Here is a 21323-nt window from a genome sequence, read left to right as displayed (position 1 = left end):
TCTGGTCCTCATTCCCTCATTTCAAACTATGTGCACATAACATAACCCCCTTCTATATACTTCCATCATGTGATAATGTTGATAATGTGGTTGTGATGCTAAAACCAGTGTTATAGTCACAGATAAACATGAGGCTCCATGAGGACATCCCTGTACTCTCCAAATGTCCGCAAGAGACTACGCTTTATTCCACCAATTGCCCATACATCATACAAGCAGACTCCAAGTGCACATGAAGAACGTATAACAGGCGCTTGACTACGGTTTCATGGTTTTTTCACATGTATGTCAGGATACAAGTATAACCTAAGAGTACCTCCAGCATCTAGCTAGCTATTTGTTGTTTTCCATTTCCTCACTGCACCGCTAAAACTCGATTTAATGAGCTAACCACCTGTAAAAATGCACCATTAATTCCTGGGTAAATAAGCAAAAAGCAACCCCAGTAATGTTATTGATCTCAATTCAAAGATACATTTCAAAATGTGTCTTTACCAGCCAAAAATAATTAATCTTCCTCGTATGGGTTTTGATTCCTGTGCATCGGAGCAGCCATGAATCTTTTTGGAAGGATTTAATGACACTTATTGCACAAATGCACAAAGCCATGAGGCAATCGTGGGTGCACGCATAGATATAAAGCTCTCCCCTCCTTACCTCCCACAGGTGTCGGGTGTTCCTGACCACTCCAGACTGCAGTTTTTCCAGCATCAGGGGGACTCCTTGAAACGGGCCAATCCAGGTTCCCTGAGGGATCCTCTGAGCTGCACAGATTCCGTAACCCAGACCAGGAACTGTGCTGGTGCACAGACACACCTGCATACAGAGGTCAAAACAACGTGACACCAGCAGCTGCAGTCAGCTAAAGGTGAGACGTGTGTAGTTTGTTCTGTAGAAGAATTTACTTACAAACTGTAGCTGTGATTTATTATATCATGGTCTTACAGCAGCCTACTTATCAGACATGTATCACCCAGTGGAAGTACTAGTTTCACAGTATTTGTATAGTTTTATTTATTTATCTATTGTGTGTTTTTTTTGCAGTGACTGTGTGTTGTTGTTTTTTTTACTAAGCTATACTTTCCACCACTGACACCTCAATTCATCAACCAAAATGACCCACACCTGTTTGAGCCCAGTTACTGTGATTGACATTGTGTGTGGCCAATAAAAAATAAGCATTCCTCGGGCTTGGACCAGTTGGATACCTGGAAGTAGAGATGAACGGACTTCACCCAGATACAAAGCAGAGGTAGTCATGATGAAGGTAGATGGCAATGGAAAGATAACCAGCAGGGGATTGATGGGCGTACTATGTAGATGTTATGATTATTAAGCTTTTAAAGCTTTTTGGTGGTGTCAAATTAGTAGATAAAGATATTAAATGTTGCTACCAAGTGGGTGCACAATGAGGTACATTTATATGATTACTATTAAATATAATTTTGCAGGCACTACATTGAATTTAAGTATTTTTAAATAAATAATGAACCACTCAAATATCAGAGAAGAAAGGGGGATTTTACTTGCTCTGAACCAAACTGTTTTAGTTAGAGGCTGCATATAGGAAGTGGGGGTCACCTCTCTGGGCAGGTCTCTCAGCCAATCAGGGATGTCTGGTAGGGTGACAGGTGCTGCCGTGCTGCTGGTGCCGACGAGCCGGCGCAGAGAGTGAAGAGGGCCGTGCATCGGACACTCACCGTTCCTGTTGTCTGCACACATGTCACAACCTGGCAAGGAAAGAGAGACTTTTTAACACCAGCAGATGGAAAACTGAAAACAAAACAACATAACATACCATAACTGAAGACATTTGTTTTAAATATGATGAAACTCATTTTTAAAAGGGCAAAAAGTGTTGTTTGGGTCCTGGCTGCAGGCTTTCAAGTGTTTACACATGTGTACTCTGTCTTCATTTGGAGATCAACACACTTATGAACTGTTGTAACCTTATGACAACTTGTGTTCCCAGACTTTTAATTAATACAAGAGCATGAAAAATGTGTTGCTTTTGGCACAAAATGTCAAAATCATTTCTCACTGAAGTTAAACTCACTTGTGCTCACTCACTCCTTTAAATTAATATTTTAATGTTTTGCAGTTTTCTAGTGTTTATTATTTATTGTTGAAAAGAGATCATTTATTTTGAAAATCTAGGAAGTTCCCTGGAATTTCCTTTCAAAATTTATTGAAGTTTTTGTTTTGATAGCATAACAAAATTTCAAAATCCGATTTCTAGGTGAACCTTCTGATTTAATAACTGTATGAATGCATTTTATCCGTTTGGATTGTTTATGCAGAATTCCATTAAAAACCTGCAAATTCCATTTTGAAAACACCAATTGAAAAGTTTTAACTGGAAATGTGACTGAATGCTGGCACAGTTATACAGATTTTGTACTGATATATACTTTTTATTAATTACCAGCTATTTAAAAAATCCCCTTAGCACACACATTAAGTCCCAAACCTCCAAATTGCAGTTCATTATGATGTAAGTGGATGAAAGACTGACATATCTTTTTGTATTTTTACTTGTAACTACACGACTGGAAGAAAATCCACAAAGCAGTCATTGCAAATCTAATCTGGAATCTTTATGTAACAGTAAATAAACAGTTTCAGAGTCAAAATTGAAGTACGAATGATTAAATCTTTCTAAGCAGTGGTTAATCCTTCAGACTGAATGAAAAACTGAAACTGAAGAAAAAGCAAAAGAGGAATAAAAAGCAGGAGCCCTGATGAAGTCCAAATGAGGGGGAAAAAGTCCTCTCCTCTGTGTTTTTCCAGGTTAAATGTGGCAAAGAGCGTATTGCTGGGAGTTAGCGAGTGTCAACATTTACTCAGAGATGCAGTCTGACAGTAATGGATGTTAATTGACTGTAGCAACATAATGAGAGATTATTATCTGCGCAGAAAACTCCCACAGAACAGAGCAGCTGAGAGGAACAGGATGTTAATGTTGTTTTTCTTCTGTATTTCCCAAAATTAAATATCCGTCATTTGATCGACTGACGGCTGCTTTTACACCATGATGGATTGAAGTTAATTAAACCATATTATGGTCATTTATAAAGCAAAAAATGTAACTCTGGGTCACGGTCGAGTAAATGGGAAAAATTCTCCAGGATCCTTGACTTATTAAACCGAGATAAAATAAAAACGTCACTTTTATTTCAGCTCAGGGGTAAAAGTAAAGTCTGCGACAACGAAAAACACCACAGAGCAGCCACTTAAGATACTTCCTCTCATGACTGCTTCATGCATGTGGGTAAACAAACAAACCAAAGAAAACAAAAGAAATAACTAAGTAAATACATATGTGTGTGTAGGAGTCCCGACACATGAGCCAACAAAAGCTCAAAGCGGAGCCTTGACAAACAGAATAACTGAAGCAGGGAGAAGAAAGATTAAATCTAGATCGCATGGAAAAATGAGAGGATTTTAATAAGGTGCAGCAGCTAATGTTTGGACATAGAGTATGTCTTCATCAGCATGTGAGGAGGCAGGGGGCATGTGGATGTTTAAACTTTTACCCAAAGAAATATTGAACGCTAAGAAGACATATGGAATAACAGAAGAAAAGAAAAGCATCTTGATTTTTTTAGGGTACAAAGAGATCCCAGAGGCCCAGGATTGGAGGGCTCTGGTCTTCACCTGGAACAAAAAGAAGAAAACCACAAACACAAACATGATCTTGAAGACCCAAAGACAAAAAAGCACCAAAAGGAAACACAAATGTGAGCACTGTTACTTAATTTAGGAGAATAGAAAATACATACAGAGTGAGAGTCAAATTCTATATATAAGAGTTGGACATAGCCGCTGTGATGTCACTCTCAGGTTTAATTTATTTTAAATTTCAGCTCCCTTCATAGTGTTAGTAGAAGAGAGGACGGAGAGTTGAGTTGACAGTTGTGCAAGCTGTTGCCTGAGAGTGCATGGGAGACACACAAACCCATCCATCCATTTCATCTTCTACTACTTATCAAGCCACAGGGCAACAGTCTAAGCAGAGATATTATTTTTCGGTCCAAGTGACCAAAATATTTTTGCACCCAGATGTAAATATGTTGATTTCTGCTGTAAAACTTAAAAGATTTATTATGTGAGTCTGTGGAGATCAACTGGGTTTTAGAGCGAGCCTCCAGTGGCCAATCTAGGAACTTCCGCTTCTGCCACTTCCTCACTGGCTTCATTTTTCAGACCCAGAGTTTGTTCCTTACTTTAAACACGCAAAAAGTCCCGGAGACATAAATCTACTGGGGTGCACTGGCCCAAACCTGGGTGCTGAAACCGAACCAGGACTGTAAGTTGCACATCTGGCCACCATTGTCAGTGCTACATCCATCTGACTGCTAGAAACACAAAGAGTTTGAGGCAATCTCCTGATTCAAACTTGTGATCCTATAAATCTGATGATAAATATCACTGGTTCTCAAGTTTGTGGTGTTCCAGTTTTAGCACATGAGAGGATCCTTCAGAGGGTTGTTGTATTTAAGTTGAAGTTACCCAGGTTTATATTTCATATGTGCGTGTGCGTGTGTGTGTGTGTGTGTGTGTGTGTGTGTGTGTGTGTGTGTGTGTGTGTGTGTGTGTGTGTGTGTGTGTGGTTTCTGGAATAAAAACATAAGAGAAACCACAACAATAAACAACAATGCTTTGGCTGAATAGGCCTTTATGTCATCTTTGCAAGCTGTCAGTCCTGCACGGCTGTCGATATCTTTAAGAATTTCAAAAAAAAAACTAATACATATAATAAAACTACTATAATGCCAAGAAATTAATATGCTTACGCTACATTGGATGTTTCTATCTGAAGCACACGAATGAACCACATTTTACCAACGAGTCTATCAAAACACATCAAATCACTGGACCTTCTGCTTCGACACTGAAATAACAAATGTAAAGCATATTTACATGTTAACTAAAACATACAATCCCAAACATCTCCATCAAACAGAGATCAAACAAACTATGAGCCAGGTTATCAGTTAACCCCTCAGAGGAGCTGATGGACTCCTGACATGTGTGCACACACGCTGAAAGAGAAGAAACTGTGGTTTATGAATCTATGAACTACAAACCTTCTTTACAGAAACAATACAACAAGATAGCAGGGAATATAATTGTGGCTTATGTATACTTTTTTCCTATTACTTATCATTAACACATACTTTTACATGTAAGTAACTTTATAATCGATTCATAAACACACAAAAAAATCCCAATCCTGTTGTAATGTATACTAGTCAAATCTAATTATACATAAAAAGTAATAAAACTAAGATTTAAATTAATTCATGCTAAATATTACAGGATATGCTGTGCGTCAATACACTAGAACCAATCCTTTTTGGACAGCCAAGACCATTGTGGAGATGCACAGTTCCACACTTAAAGAAAATTAAAGAAAGCATAACAGCGCTAACACTGAATACAGACTGTCAAGCAAGATGATGGAGGGGTGAGGATTTTGAATCGTTTGATGCTGCAGTCATTGAGTAATAAAGTACTCCAAAGTCAAATATGAGGCCATCTGTCTGAAAGCTAAAGAAAGTAGGAAATTAGGATTGCTGTGCTTCATCCTAAGCACAGCAGCAAGTCTACAGCAGACTGGCTGAATGAAAGGATGTGAAGGGACTGTCATAAACAAATGCCCACAATGAATGAAAGCAACACTGTAAAAAGTTGGGCCATTGCTCCACAATGATGTGAATACGGATAAAGTCACATGGGAAAATAGTACTACAAGTTATTGCCAGTAAATGTGGTTCTACAAGCTATGTATGTTTGTTTTCACGATTGCATGTCTTTTTCACATGACTGTATGCAACACACACAAAGATGCATGCTCATATTAAATGTGACAAAGATGTAATGCGGTCAGAATATGTGTGAATATCCTTGTAAGCCAAAAGCTCAGACTTCAGACTGCTCTAAAGGCTCAATTCTGTATGATGACATGAAGATATCCCCAATATGTCATCTGAGACACTAAAGCTCCTTGACCGTAAGACCTTGTTTTTATGAACGTGACCCAATCAGAAGAAAGTTAGCTGAAAGGGGGAGGAGCTAAAATTGTTTGTCTTGACAGATGATTGGTGATAATATCACCAGATGCGCCAAGGTCCAGAATGAGATAAAGATTGTTTATTTTAAATAGAGTCCAAGAACACAGGTCCCCCTTTAATTTGACTCTGTTGTTATCACTACTGAGACTACGTCTGATACTGCTGCTAATTCACTGCATACAGGAGCAGACCTAAATCTGTAAAAGTGTCATTGGTGAACATATCTTCTGTTTCTTCTCTATCCTTCACTCCTCTCTTCCTCTCTTCCAGACTGATGAACTGGCTGTGAACTTGTTATGGCATGCTCTCCTTGCTACCCATCATTCAACCTCAGTATTCTGTTGCATCCATCGCCAGTGTTTAGACAGCTCCGCTCTGCCTCTGATCCCCGAGCTCCTTCCAGTGAAAATGGCTACAGGCACTTCTTATTCTGCTGCTTTATGAAGTGTTTTGTTCTCATAAAAAAAGATTTTTTAATAAGTGTGTTTGACTTTGATATCTCTTATCTCTTTATTATCTCTTTAAACTCCACGCCGAGTTATTAATCTGCTCCATTTACGTCTTAGTAACAAGCATTTTCATGTTTTGAAACTTTAAGGTGCCTCTTTCAGTCTCCACAGTTTTTCTTATGTCACTCTGATCTTCAGCAATAACTGTAAGAGTAATATACATTTTGTGTTATTTCCTGACTTTCTGCCATTACAAGCATCAAAGAGCAAGAAATTTGAGTTTCGGTGACTTCTCTTTGGCAAAATCATCACATTTGATAACAGCTGTGGATGTTAATAGCACAGCTGTGAGTCCAGAGGAGATGGGACCACACAGTGAGGCTTATACTTACTTCTTCTACGACCAGAACTATACTGCTACACTTTTTAGCTCTCAGTTATCCTCTTTAGGTTAGAAGGAAGTGGTTATAGAAGCAGATATTTCTCTCAGGATTTTGCTTTGAGACTATAGATATTAAGTGGACACAAAAAGACATTCTGCTGTTACACGTGTAAAACACTTTTTTGTTAGCTATATCAACTGTCATGTGGAGTTTGTGGTGAGTCTTCTGCCTCCTAGTGGTCATAAATTAGATGGTACAGCTTTAATCTATTACATCAAAGTGAACTACACACATATATCCTGCAGCATCTTTAATATAAAGCCAGAAATACCTTCTTAAAACAAAGGCATACATTGCATTGAGTGTCTAATAGTTTGTCTTAATTTTCTAGATCAGGGGTCGGCAACCTGCGGCTCTTTAGTCCTTATAGTGCGGCTCCGTGTGGTTTGGGAAAATAAATTAGAAGTATTTAGCTGAAGTGTATTTTATTTATGTTAGTTCTTTTTTAACTTGTAGTTCTAAATTGGAAGATTATTGTGATATTGAAATATAAAAATACTATTATATTCTTTTATTTTTTCATCGCTCAAAATAAGCGTCACACTCGCGGAAGCCAGTGTACCCGCCGAAACGCCGTGCATTTATCAAGACTTTCAACCCCAGGTAGGCCAATTATGGACCTTCAGATCCACATTATATCAGCAGCTGTTCTCCACCGTGAACTATGTTAAAAACAAACACCGCTCACGCCTCACAGATGACAGCTTACAGTCCTGCGTGAAGATGAAAGTGACTTCGTACAGCCCCGATTTGCAGACGCTGTGCGCAGAGGTTCAGGAGCAGAAGTCCCATTGTAAACATATCACGGCAGACCCGACGATGTTTGCATGAACACGCTTTTCAGCATCTCTTTATTGACCACTTTTCACACACGGTTGCTGTACGCATACAGCCGGCTGTAGCTTTGCAGCTCACAGCCCGACACACACCAACACAACAGCATAGATGGCACAGACGTTAAGGCGGCGAGGCGTGATTGCGGGTGCCGCTCAGGTGCGTCCGCCTCCCCTGCAGCGGCGCTGCAGACCACGCCCCGCCACACACATTAACCAGGTAAAATACATATTTAGGCAGAATTTTGCAAATATCTATTTTTTATCTTTTAGCAGCATAGTGCTTTTTTTTTTTTCAACTATTTTTTAAAAGTCAGGTCAAGGCTCCAAAAGCCCAAAGGCGATATGAGGGTGGCAGCACAACAGTTTTTGTTTGCTACATGGATCATTTTAGTTCAGCTGGGTGTCTTTCCTTTTGTTATTTTTCTTTAAGAGTTCAAAATGTGTTAATTACATAAATAAAATGTAATTTTCTCTGTAGCACTTCATGGATTTCATAAGCAACACATCTTAGTTGTTCACACAAAGTGGCTGTAGAGGCAGAGTCCACTTAAAAACTAAGAGTTGTTGTTGTATTAGGGACAAATTCAGACTCCAAAGTCAGCATTTGCCCAAAGAGTGAGGTTTATAAGTGAATAAATATATATTTCTGTAACATATTCAGTATTCTTGAGTTTGTTCTTCCACCTCGTAGTGGTCAGAAATCCTTGTGGACATCTTAAAAACACATTTAGGTAGAAAACCCTTCTCCTGTTTTTGGTTCTCCTTTTAAAATTAAAATAAAAATGCTTGTACAATCATAAAATATATACATAAAAACTATTAACATTCTGTGATTCTTTTATTTTTCTTTTCTCAAAACCATTTGAAAGACAGAGGTGTCGTCCTGTGTCCAGTCTGGGAGGTCTACACTTTATGTATATACATGTTAAACATAACAGGCTTGACTGCTGTACTGTAACTATGAATTTCATAAATGCAATTATTTATTTTTCTTCACTTGAATTACATCGATGGCAGAATATCAAGGTCTTTAAATGATTTTCTAAGACAGGTCTGGTTTAAATCTTTCAACCCTCTTTATTTCCACGATTGATCATAATCAGGAAAATCAGCTCTGTGAGGTCTTTCTGAGCAACATCAGCTCTTACACAGAGAATAATTGTATCTGGAGCTCTGTAATATGAAGGCTTTTTGTTTTTTGTAGGAGAAACACATATCAAACACAGGAAATACTGTCATGGTTTAATATTAAACATGTCAACAAACCATGACAGGTTTAGATTTGAAATATTTAATGAAAACCACAATCTTTTACTAACATGCATGATTCTGAATCCTTCTCCCTGCATCAATGTAACCAGATGAGACATAATCCAGGCAGCAGTCACAGCATGCTGCCTTTAAAATGCGATCGCAGCATCAGTCAGAACTCTATGCATGTGATTTTTCAAGAATTGGATTTGCACAGAGCATACGTGACGTACTGCTTGCTCCTCGTCTTTACAGAAGGTTTGGATTTCATTTCAAGCCTCTCATTAGCACTTAAAGACAGTAAACAACAACTTAACCTGCAAGCTTGTCGGTTAGAGAGAGGTTAAAGTGTGATTTGCATTTAATATCTGTCACACAGTATAATGTGTGTGCTAAAGTTGTTTTGAGTGACTCCACACAAAGTGACAGAGGCTGAAAACCAACATACAAGCAGTCAGAGGTCTGTGTGTGTGTTCAGCAGTTATTAAATTACTGTAAAACTGTCAGCTGGTATTAACTCCAGATGTAACTCGGAAGAACTGATCTGTGTTTCCTATCAAAGCAGAATGCATCCCAGCTGGCTGATAACTTCCAGCCATTTTTGCTGTTGGGAAATCGACATAAAGCTTTAAAATTTATGTATGTATTTATTGAACATAAAATTCCAGCCTCTTTATGTTTTCTTTCAGTTTGTTTTTCCACTTCTGCTCAGTCACATCAAACTGATGTGAACACAGATGACTTAAACATCTAAAGGACTGGGGGAAATATGGCTGGAATTTAATTTATTAAAAATTATTAATATTTTATTAAATTAATAACTAAAAATGTATATATTTAGGCAATAAACCAAAGGAACTAATTGTATGCTAATCCGCCAGCATGTTAGGTAAGTCTGCTTGATTTATCTGTATTTTTTGCTTGTAATAGCAGCAACTAATGGAAGAATTTGTCATTTATTGATCATTTTTTTAATCTAGAAGTAGCCAAGAATCTGTGAATATTAACATTATGATTTTTAAATACAAATGAGTCACAATCCAAATGTTTGAGAACATTTTGACTCATCTAACAAACTCACAAATTTTGGAGCATTTAAAGAACTCGGTTTTCTCACCAGCAGTAGTTTTACTCAGTCTGTTGAAAAAAACAAAAAAAAATCTCTTTGGAAAATATTTTTATAAAGTCTTAAAAACTACCTCGAATGATGTCACAAAGGCATCCTCATGTTTATCCTGGGTTAGAAGCTTCTAACAGAAAGCTCATGTAACAAAAGCAGACTGTGATGGGCTAATGAGAGGTTATTCCATGGCATAATGGCAAATGTGGGATCCAATGTTGCTGGACTTTGAGGTACACCAAAGATTGATCTGTGAAAGCTTTAAACTGTTTTAATAATTATTTAATTTAATAATCATTCAATGTTTGGAGAAAAAAACATCTTTTAACTAATCAATCAATTAGAAAATAGTGAAAAAACAACAAAAAAACAAGTGACCCTCTCTTCTTACATGTAAGAGGTAAACATTTGCAGTTTTCCTCTCTCAAAAAACAAAATAGTGACATAATAATTTATGTCACTCAACAAATCATTGCAGTCAATCATTTTAATAATAACTTCATTTATTTTAAACTGTATCAACATATGGCGAGCTAGACCTTCAGTCAGACCCGCATTCTGTTGGTGGATGCTTTCTACATTTATTCTTCTATTAGTGCGAGAGAGAAAAAAACATTCTACGTTTTTGAAAATATTTATCTAAAGACGTAAGAGCCCTAAAAAACCAAGCGTGAAAATCAGTGCCATAAATATTCAGATAGAACCTGTTAGCATAGCAAAGAAGGATAAACGACTTGCAGTTATTGAACTTAAATAAAAATAAAAATAATAAAAAAATACCCCCCCCCCCCGCCCCACCCACATTAAATAAGTAAAAACGTAAATGGATAATAATTAACCATCATCATCATTATCATTATTATTATTATTATTATTATTATTATTACTGTGATTAATAATCGAGCTGTGACAGTGACACATGAAGGAGTGCGTATGTGACTGCTTTATCTACACCCCCACTCCACCCACTCAAGCACACACGCGCGCGCGCACACACACCCAGGAGACCTCAATACGACCGTGTTGGGATGATAAATAGCGGGCCGGTAGGTCGGTGGATCGATCCCCCCTCCTCCTCTCTCACTCTCTCCCTCTCTCTCCCCTCCACAAACACAAAACTATATACGGCAATTAATTCCTGCTTGTCCCTCCATCCCTCATCGGCCCTGCCGGCGCGTATCGACTCAGATTACTGCTGATGGTCCGTTTTATCACCGCGGAATATACGCGCTCACACACACACACAATCTGCGTGCTGTTTAGGATCGCTGCCATAACGCCTGAAAGCAGAAGCGGCGGAGATGAATCCCGAGGTTACGGCACAGACGCCAAAGCGCCAGATTACAGGATTATTACAGCAGAACGAGACAGAGCGGTGACGCTGCAGCAGCAGAGAGCACGAAGTTTAACGTTTAAAGCAAAAGAAATAAAATGAAGTCCTCGTTATTCTCCTGCAAATTCTGAACACTTAAAAAAAAAACCCAATGAGATCCGACTGAAATTAAGATGGATCACGGTGCAGCCACTTTAAAATCACCTTTTTTTGTGTGGGAATGTTCTGGAAGTCGGAGATTAGAGTAATCAAAAACGGACCTTTTTTAAAGCAGTGAGCGAAAAATTCCTCCATAATGTTAGAAATGTTGTGAGGACATTAAAATAAAACTGCGCGACAGCAAAATAATAAGAATCGGGCTAATAAATGATTAAATTACAATAATAAATAAATTCTGACTGTAATGTTAAACTAATGGCAAACAATGCGATTTCAAAAACTTAAATTACGCTTGAACAAATCTGTTCAATTCAGGATTTAACTCACTCGGTGAAAGTTTGATTATATTCAGAGGGTAATGCACATCACAACAGAAAACTGAATCACTGATATATATGAAATTAGAAGCATTTTTCTGGGTATTTAAGTGATTTCCTGGGGTAGATGTCAAACTTTCCGAAACTTTAAATCAATCTCCACGTGCACAGCGGCTGTTTTCAGCGCTGAGCCTCCACCGTGAAGTATGCGTGTGTGTGTGTTTCTTTTAACGGGACGTCCCGACAGCACTGAAGAAACGCACCTCTAGGCCAGACTGGCGAGATTTCAACCGGCGTGTTCGTGCGTCTTTTACGCATGACAGCGCCTCGTCGATATCTGTGTAAACGTGTGCGAGGATTCACAGCCGATATCGAAGCTGGAGTTTAGTCGGCTTTAGAGTGAAAAATATCCGTTTTTAAGATGAAGATTGTCTTTTTTCGAAGAACACAAAAAAAGTAAAAGTGAAAAAACATTAAAACTAAATAAAAGTAAGAAAAAAAATCTCTAAATGTTTCTATTTTTTAATATAAAATGTTATTACTTTTCGGGAAATAATCCGCAGCTTTGACCGGAGTGAAATGACAGCGCACTCTAATAAACACCCTTAAATGGTGCGTGAAGGCCGACAGGTGCAGAGAAAAGAGGCGTTTGTTTTTTAACATAAGATCCAAATGGACTCTGGTTAATATTAACTGTGAGCTGCAGGACTGCTGCTGTCTGAGAGCGTGATCCCAGGCCAGGCTGCTGACCTTTGACCTCTGACCCTCCAAGCCAACCACTATCCTCTCCTTCCAGCTCCTACTGTCCAGCACCGCAGCTGTCAAACCAACTGTAACGTCTCACACAAGTGCTGCATGACACGCTTTAAAACTGCAGTGAATGAAATTAAGTCTTACATTAGTTAAATCATGTTAGATTTGCTCGTAAACTTAAGTTACAAGTTTACTGCACTTTAATGACCAAATAAATCTGAAATTATGTGCAGTTTAAGGAGTGAATCACATGTCGAGTGATGGAGGAGATTTAAATACATCCTTTTATTGGGAATTGTCTGTATAAATTATTGTAATTTTAAGAGGTTGTTTAGGTGGAAACCGATGCTGGCAGCATGCCACATATGTGTGTATTTTGAAAGAAATGCCGCAAAACAAAAGAGAAAATTATTGTGGTCCAAAAGAGCAGACGTTATGTGTTAATTTATCTTTAAAATTATAAAATATATATTTTAAAAGATTAGTTATAACTTTTCAAAAACTAATAAAAAAAATTTTTTGCAGTAATAATACATAAATATTCATGGGAAATTATAGAAATAAGCAATTTTTTAAAATAAAAAATTATAATTAGCAACACTCAGTGGTTAAACATTTTATTAAAAATTTGTTATTTTAGTTGTAATAATAGGATTAAAAAACACCTGAAACGCTGAGCAGATGATTTTAAGCCCGACAGAAACACTACAGTGTGATTATAAGTACTTGATAGTTAAACACTGAGTACACCAAAAGGTCAAAGGTCATGGTCGAGCGCCATAGAAGGATTGTTAGAACTGAAGATTACAGGACTGCTTCTCTAAATAAAGCGTGTGTGTCAGTGTGTGTGTACGTACGGTTGTTGAGCTCTCCCGTGTGGTTGCTCAGCGGGATGATCTCCATCCTCTGCTGTCCGTACAGATAGTAGTCCAGCTCAGCTGCCGTCAGCTTGAACCTCGTCACGGTCCCTTTGCCGCCCTCCTCGCTGCCTCCGCTGCTGCTGCTCTTCACGCTGGACGACACCACTCCAACCCCCACCCCTCCGCAGCTCTGCTCTTTGGCCTGATGGAGGAGCCCAGCTGCTGGGTTGAGCCCCTGCGGGTTCTCTGGAGGGACCACCACCACTAGATCTCCTCCTCCGCCTCCTCCTGGTCCTCCTCCTCCTCCTCCAGGACCTCCAGGTCCAGCGCACACTGGGGCCAATGCCTGCCCAAAAAGTGCGATCTGCTGGGGCACAGGCAGCTGGGAGAGCCCTGCGTTGGTGGAAATGGAGATGGAGGTGGACGGAGTGAGGGCTGCCGCTGCGGCTGCTGCTGCGGCTGCTGCTGCTGCTGAAGAAGAAGCTGCTGAAGAGGAGGAGGAAGAAGAAGAGGAAGAAGTGCAGTGCGTGGAAGCTAGGAGGTGGCTATGCAGGCGGGACGGGCGCATGGTGTCAATAGGGATGGAGAGACGGTCAGGTGGGGGTGGCGGAGGAGCCAGAGGAGCTTTTAGCTGAGCCTGAGGGAACAGCTGCTGCCAGTGCTGCAGGTAGGACGGGTCCACCTTAAGGAAGGCCGAACCGCTCGGGTCGCCCGGCTTCAGCATGGCTGTCCACTGACTGCTGGGAGGAAACATCAGAGAGAGCGGCATCAATCATCAGGATCAAAAAACATATAGAAACATTCAAGAGGTCAAAACATGAAGCGCTGAACATGCAGGGGTTCCAGTTTGTTCACTTCAAACACGAGAAATACAACAAGTGTCAGATTCACTACAGACAAATTTTTTTAATTGTGTGTTTAATTAATTTTTAAACATATTTGACAACTTTAGTGAGACATTTATGACTTTTTAAAAGATAAAATCAGTGCTTTAAGTTACTGCGTTTTTACATAAATCAGTTTTCAGGGACTTAAGAGAGAGCTCCACTCCAGAACTCAACTGATGACCGATGTGTTTGCTTGATTTTTTTTCTGCAGAATTCAGTCTCATTGCTCATTTCAAAATCTACAACAGATCACATCTGATTCACACTTTTTTTTTTTTTTTTACCAGAAAGCGTTTTGTTTCAAACAATTTATTTTCTGAGGATTCATCCAAAATTACATTTGTGTTAAATTTGTGAGCACATTGAACATCAGCCTGCTGATCGATAATGTTTTTTTTTTCTTTACTTTTTTTCCTTTTTCTTGCGTTTTGTAAAAATTGTAAATGTAAAATGGTGCAAATTGCATTGAAATGTTTTAGGTATAAAGTTTAAAATGACAATTTATCAACATTACATGTAGTCTGAGTTTTTTTTATCTATAAATTTACAAAGCAGGTGTTTCACTTTTCTACAACTTTGATTGCAAACCAAATCTCAAATAAATATGTTTCACAGTCTGGCTTCTGCTCTCCTTTCAGTCACCCTAATGTGTTTTTAGGCTTCAAACAAGCTAAAAAGGATAAAATCCGATACAAAATTCCAAATTTAAATTTATATCCGTGTTTATAATTAAAAAAGAGTGAGAGGGTCATGCTTCAGATGTTTTTGGTGATCATGCTGAGTTTGTTCAGTCTTAAATACTCCACTGGTTCAACCTGAATTCTTTCACAGAGGAATTTCAAAGGTGGATGTCCACACTGGTGTGTTTTTTGTTTTAAAAAAAAGAAAAGAAAATCTGCAGATCTAAATTCCAATGATAAGAATTAGGTACGATTCTACACATCTTAAGAAGACATTATTAGAAAGTAGAAAGAGTTTTTATAGTGGTGAATATTGGCGAATATTAAAAAGAGGAAACAATTACATCCACTGAAATAAGCAGACGTAAACGATGTACAAATAAAAGAATCTTCTGTATGACTTAAAATAAAATGATCTTATAACTGAATTGTTTGCCTCTATTTGCAGTTTTTTTTTCTTCTACGTTCTTTTTAAAACTCGTGACGAATTAAGTCTCACCAACCAAATAAAAGCATTCAGTGTGGAACATAAACTTCGAACACCAATAAAACACCAAATATAAACTGACTTCTGCCTCCTTCCTCTGCTCCGCTGTCTCTGTCTCGGATGGTTTGTTTTAGCGCGGATTTTACGCACACCGAGCGCAAAAAAACGCGTTAGAAAAGCCAACAAAAGCCGTTAACGCACTCACGTTCACACTTCCGAGTAGTTTACAGTGTAAACCAGTTCGTGATGAATAGTTTCATCTGAATAAGTGAGCAGATGATCCGGATAAGTCCCTGGAAGCTCGGCGATCTCGCGTGCTGATCAAGTCCAAGCAGAGGCAGCGCTCGGCGGGCAGAGACGCGGAGAGGCTCCGATAGGTTTTGCTTGGAGTTCCCTTTGATGTTTTCCCTTTCTTTTTATAACGTGAAAGTTGGCAAAGCAGCAAAGCCTTACAGTTATCAGAGTGTGTGCGGCTCCTGGGCGCCGATTTCCGGGCAGCGGTGGAAGGTTTGTCCCTCCTCCGGGCTGCGGTGAACCATCGAGAGGAGCCGGGACAGTCCGCTGCGTCCAGCGCGTCTCCGGAGCCAGAACTACCGGAGAGTGTTCTACACGAGTCTCTCTCTCCCACCCCCTCTCTCTCCACTTCCATTCACTTATCCTCTCTCCTCCTCTCTCTCCGCTTTTCTCCATAGTCTCTCTCTCTCTTTCTCCCTCAAATTCACACGTATCCTTTCTCTCTCACTTCTCTTTTCTCCATCCTCCTTTTTCTCCAAACACTCAGTTTTTACTATCTCCCTCCTTTCCCCCCTTTTATTTCTTTCATGTCTTCTTTACAGTGCTTTGCTTCAGACTGGACTCTTTTTTACTTCATTCAAATGATCTTTATTGACACTATGAACAAATGCCAATATGGTGAAAGCAGCACTGGCTACATGCAAACCTCTCTCATGTGTCTATCAAAGGTTGCTGGTGATTTGTAGTAAATCAGTTGAGCACACCTTTGTGTGCTAAAGATTTGAGTTTGTACAACTAAGCAGTTTTTCTTTAAATCAGTGCAGTTTGGTTCATCAACCAGAGGTAACTGAAAGTTTTTCAAATATCAGTTCAGTACATATACTTTGTTACCCCTGGAGGTCATAACACCCCGTAACCCTAATAAAGAAATGCTGTTTGTTCACTAATGTCACTCAAAGCTGACAGAGCAGAATCATTCCACTTCCTACTCATTGCCCAGCAGATTGTTCTTGATGTACAGAATCACAAAAGATTTATAGTTTTTTCCAAAAACAGTACAGATAATGACTAAGTCATGCTAAAGTAAACATCTTTGAGCAACATCTTTGCAAATAGGAAAAAATAACTTTCTGGTGACTGGATTTATTCTTTTTTTGCAAGTAGTGTCGGCGACCAACTAGTACCCCAGAGGTGAAAGGTGTTGCATGCTCAGCCTCTGGGGGACCGCAACATGATTACACAGGTCACTTGGTGGGAGGCAAACTGCCATTCTACAGCAACTACATCACTCTTTGTGGAAGAAGTTCAGACTTTCTGTTTCAACTCTATGGGGTTCTAGCTAGATTATGAACATCAGTAGTGAAAGCGAATTTCTGATTTTTTGTGTATGTAGACATCAGCAGACTTATGCTTTTAACAAATCTGCTACTAATGAGGTTTCACTGCAGCAATGGAGGCTATGTCTACAACCTGGATTCTCTATGTAGACAAGCAATCACATCCATAACCACAAGAGGTCTCTTCTCAGGAAAGATTTTTTTTTAAAAAATTCGTATAGTTTTTGAGCTTCTTGTCAGTTATTTTTCATTCTCCTCATTCATCCACCGAAGAACTTTCAACAATCTAAAATCTTGTTTTTCTGATATTTATTTTTATTTCTGATCTTATAGGTGGTCATTCTGCCAGTTCAAATCGCTCAGCTTTCATCCACTGTGTGTCTGTGTAATGTATGTATGTGTGTATGTGTATGTATGTGCGTGTGTGTGCGCACGTGTGTACCAGTGAAGATAAGACAGATTACAGCCGAGCTCATTGTGTTTTGGGTCTGACTTGTTATCCATGACCCCAAGCTTTCCCACCCGTCTGCTTCACAAACACACACACGCACATGCACGCACACACACACACACCTACACCTACACACGTAAAGCATACAGTATGTGTGTGTACATCAGTCATTGTAAGCTGCTGTGGATAAGAACAGCTAAGAATCAGCTAAATGCCTGAAAATGTAAATGTGTGTGTGTGTGTGTGTCAGTATGAGTGTGTGTTGTTATGACTGGCGTCGCCCTGACAGGACCCATTTGTCATCCTCGAGACCTCTGGTGGATTGATAACGAACAAAAACACAAACATAAGCGTCTGAAAATGAACTCTTGTCGGCTTAAAGCGACTTTTTCAGCATGGAGGAATGTGGAGCAGCAACAGCCCGTCTGATTGGCTGAAGCACAAGTTCAGGGTCGACAGTAGCCCGCAGAAAAGCGCAGGGTTGGTAGTTCAAATCTAGGGTCTTCTTACATGTAATTTTTCACCTCCAAGGAGGTAGGTCCTTATTGTTAGGAGATTGGTTTTTTTTTAACGTGGACTCAAAAAGGCAATTTTAATCACAACATCAGTCAAAATGTCCTTGTATGGTTGGTTGTTCAATTTGATGAAAAAGGAATATTGTTTTAACAGTGAAGGAAGCCAGCAGCACTGCAGCCCAATCCAACTTCTTTACTTCCTTTTTCAGTGATTTGTGTGTCTTGTTCTAAGGAATTAGCTGTTAGTCACTGCTGAAGAGTCAAATCGCTGGCATGACACTTCCTTTTAGATCTAAGGCTTTTCTTTTTTTTGCATCCAAATGAACAATACCGATGAATTTTTAGTGCTGAGTTTTAATAAAACGAAGAAATCCATAAAGCTGGGAAAAAACAACCTGAGATTTATTGTTTACATTTCAGTGACTTTTTAGACTTCCTGCTCCTGGCAAAAACTATACAACTATACTAGTGAACAAAAAATATTTGGTGCATTTTACATTTTGAGTTTAACTGCTGGCCAAAAATGTCATGATTATAATAGTTAATATTAGTTTTACACTTACAGATTAATTTGTTCAATGTTAATAAACTACATTTTACAATGCTAGCACTTGTCTCAGATTTGTTTTTATTTTATACAACAATAACAATGCACAAATATATAAAATTAAAACTCCAAATTCCTGTTGGAGAATTACAACACCTCATAGTTGCATAGACGAGAAATTCTTTTCATTCAGTTTTCATTCTTATCTATATAAAAGTAAATAACTGCAGCCACAAAACAACATCAGCTGAGTTCTTCAGTCTATGAGCTAAACTTCCTTTGCTACACTGAGCAGGAAATTGCGCCCTCTACCAAATATGTTTATTTTGGTCCTAGCTTACTTCGCCACTAAATAATTGTCTGGGACAAAAAGAGCCCAGTGTGAGGAAAACTAAGCCCCAAATGCACCTTTAAAGACGCCAGAGATGATCTGAAAGTTCACTTTACTATTTTTTTCTCATGTTTCTTATGTTCTGTTATGAATTATTGTAAGAATTTATAATTTATCATAACATTTTACATTTAAATGCTGGCTTCCTCTTCACTGTGCTCGCTGTGTACAATAGTCAAAAAGCTACACTTTGTGCATTTGTTCATCATAGTTTTTTGCCCTCTTGTGTGTACAGACTGTTGACTGACAATATATTGTTTTAACTTGTTCATAAACATTACCAATGATAAGATAGTGGAGGTATTTCAATGTGAGATCAGAAGATTGCACATAAATAACACACCGCTTCTGTCATGTTTTGGTTGTTATACTGAGGTCGTTTGTGGTGTTAAATGAGAAAAACGTTTAAAAAAACCCACACAAAGTAATGGTAAATGTGAATATTATTCCTATACACTTGTTATTGTCATTGTCAACTGTTTAATTTCATCTTTGAAAATGAATTTTTAGCATTTATTTTCATCCAGTTATGATATTGTAACACCATTCACTGGAACAAATTCATAATATTTTATATAAAGGTCTTTTTTAACATCAGCATGACTCCCACTTTAAGCTAAACTGAAGCTGTGGTGTTTGTTTTTATCATTACAAATGTAACATTGAAGCAAATGTTCCCTAACCAGCAGATATAAATGATGAATTCATGGTGCTTTTTATTCTAAATGTACATTTCTTATATTTCTTCTCCATCACCATCATTTTTAGTTCATAGTTTTGATTCGTCTCCATAATGCCGCGGGGGATTTTCCATTCCAGACAGAATGCATAAAGAAAGAAAAGAAAAGGGGGGAAAACAGAGCAGGAGTAGAATTAGGTGTTTTCATCCATTGATTAATGACTTTCTAAAGCAAAGCACATCGAAAGGAGCCGGACGATCAATAAATTAACTGCCCAAATTCATCATTTTCTACAACAAAAGCTAATTATTTAGACGGCTGCAGGAAAGGAAAAAACACAATATAAACAAGAGTTCATTTAGCAAAGCTGTGTATTCCTGCATGTGAGAACATTGCAGGAATGCAAGAGGAGTTTCATTTTCAACAGCGACATGGACGCAGTTTAACTTTAGATTACAATTATTTAAAAAACATGCAAACTCAGATATGGCCGTACAATAACTGCGCAGTAATGTATATTAAAGGATAAAAGATAAGTGTAAATAGAACCGATACAAATGCGTGGCAGCAGACCTCGGACGAGAATCATCCTATGAATGTAGCCATCCATGGAAAAAATGAAAACTGTCCACTGCAGTTACCTCCTTTGATTCTCATGCTGTACTTTTGATTGTTGATGTATTTTATTTATTCATGTATTTATTTATTGAGTTGTTGTTTTCTCCTTGGCACACGGGTACATCTTAGGCCCCTGAGGGTTCTTATCTATATCAGAAGTTCTGACATCATCTTGTTACCTAGCAACCACCTAGCAATGAGCTAAAATGGCCCATTTTCTGCATTTATTCAGCTATAACCTCATAAAAGCAGTGTATCATTTTTATTTCTTAACAATAACATCTAATTTTTAAAATTTCTCTCAGTGTGATTAAGTATATCAGTTTGCCAACAGCACAAACAGGCCAAGCAGGGGCATGCACGAGTGTTTTTGAAAAAAAAGATTGCTTACAATGAGATGCTTGAAATTAATGAAGTGAATAAGAGTCTTCTCGTGTATACGGTACAGTCCCTGATACCAGTGAATATAACTTACACCACTGATATGTTGTTATAATGGCATAACTACATGCAATAATATATATTGTCTTTAAATATAAAGTTGCTTCCAGAGAGCAGACTTCATGGTAAAAATGGCCACATGAGGACATCCTCATATAGATTTTACACAACATTTTATCCACTGTGTTACTAACGAGGTCATCAGCCTGAATTCTCTATGTAGACACGTAATCACATTTATGACCACAAGAGGTCTCTTCTCAAGGAAGATAAAAACACTTTTAGTTTGTTTGTTTGTTTTTTTAGAGTTTTTGAGCTTCTGTTCCTCCTGTTGAAGGTGAGCTCAGTTGTCACTCCTTTTGCTCTTCCAGCACAGTTTTTAACCCCATCTGGATCGGACAGCGTGTCACCCACGTTGACTTACATGCTGTTTGTTATGTGCATGCACATTATGTAT

General features: G+C 38.5%; 1 protein-coding gene across 2 annotated transcripts in view; it reads right to left on the bottom strand.

The window, feature by feature from the left end:
- prdm6 (PR domain containing 6) overlaps positions 1-16210 on the bottom strand; it is a 127713-nt gene extending 111503 nt beyond the window's left edge. Inside the window, exons 1-4 of one of the 2 annotated variants that reach the window (XM_085295433.1) lie at positions 15735-16210; positions 13596-14338; positions 1582-1730; positions 658-816 (exon numbers count right to left, since the gene is read on the bottom strand). In XM_085295433.1, coding sequence (XP_085151559.1) covers positions 658-816; positions 1582-1730; positions 13596-14322 — 1035 coding nt within the window. In that variant the 5' untranslated portion in view covers positions 14323-14338; positions 15735-16210. The remainder of the gene's footprint in view (positions 1-657; positions 817-1581; positions 1731-13595; positions 14339-15734) is intronic. The other variant, XM_085295434.1, reaches the window with a different exon arrangement.
- Between the last annotated feature and the right edge of the window lie 5113 nt (positions 16211-21323).

The sequence above is a fragment of the Mchenga conophoros genome, linkage group LG12, assembly GCF_057382185.1.
Source record: "Mchenga conophoros isolate Kocher_MC1m ecotype Shallow Benthic linkage group LG12, M_conophoros_male_GT1.1, whole genome shotgun sequence".
In the NCBI taxonomy this organism is placed as follows: domain Eukaryota; kingdom Metazoa; phylum Chordata; class Actinopteri; order Cichliformes; family Cichlidae; genus Mchenga; species Mchenga conophoros.
The sequence above is the reverse complement of the archived record's forward strand: the minus strand, read 5'-3'. Positions and strand labels throughout refer to the sequence as shown.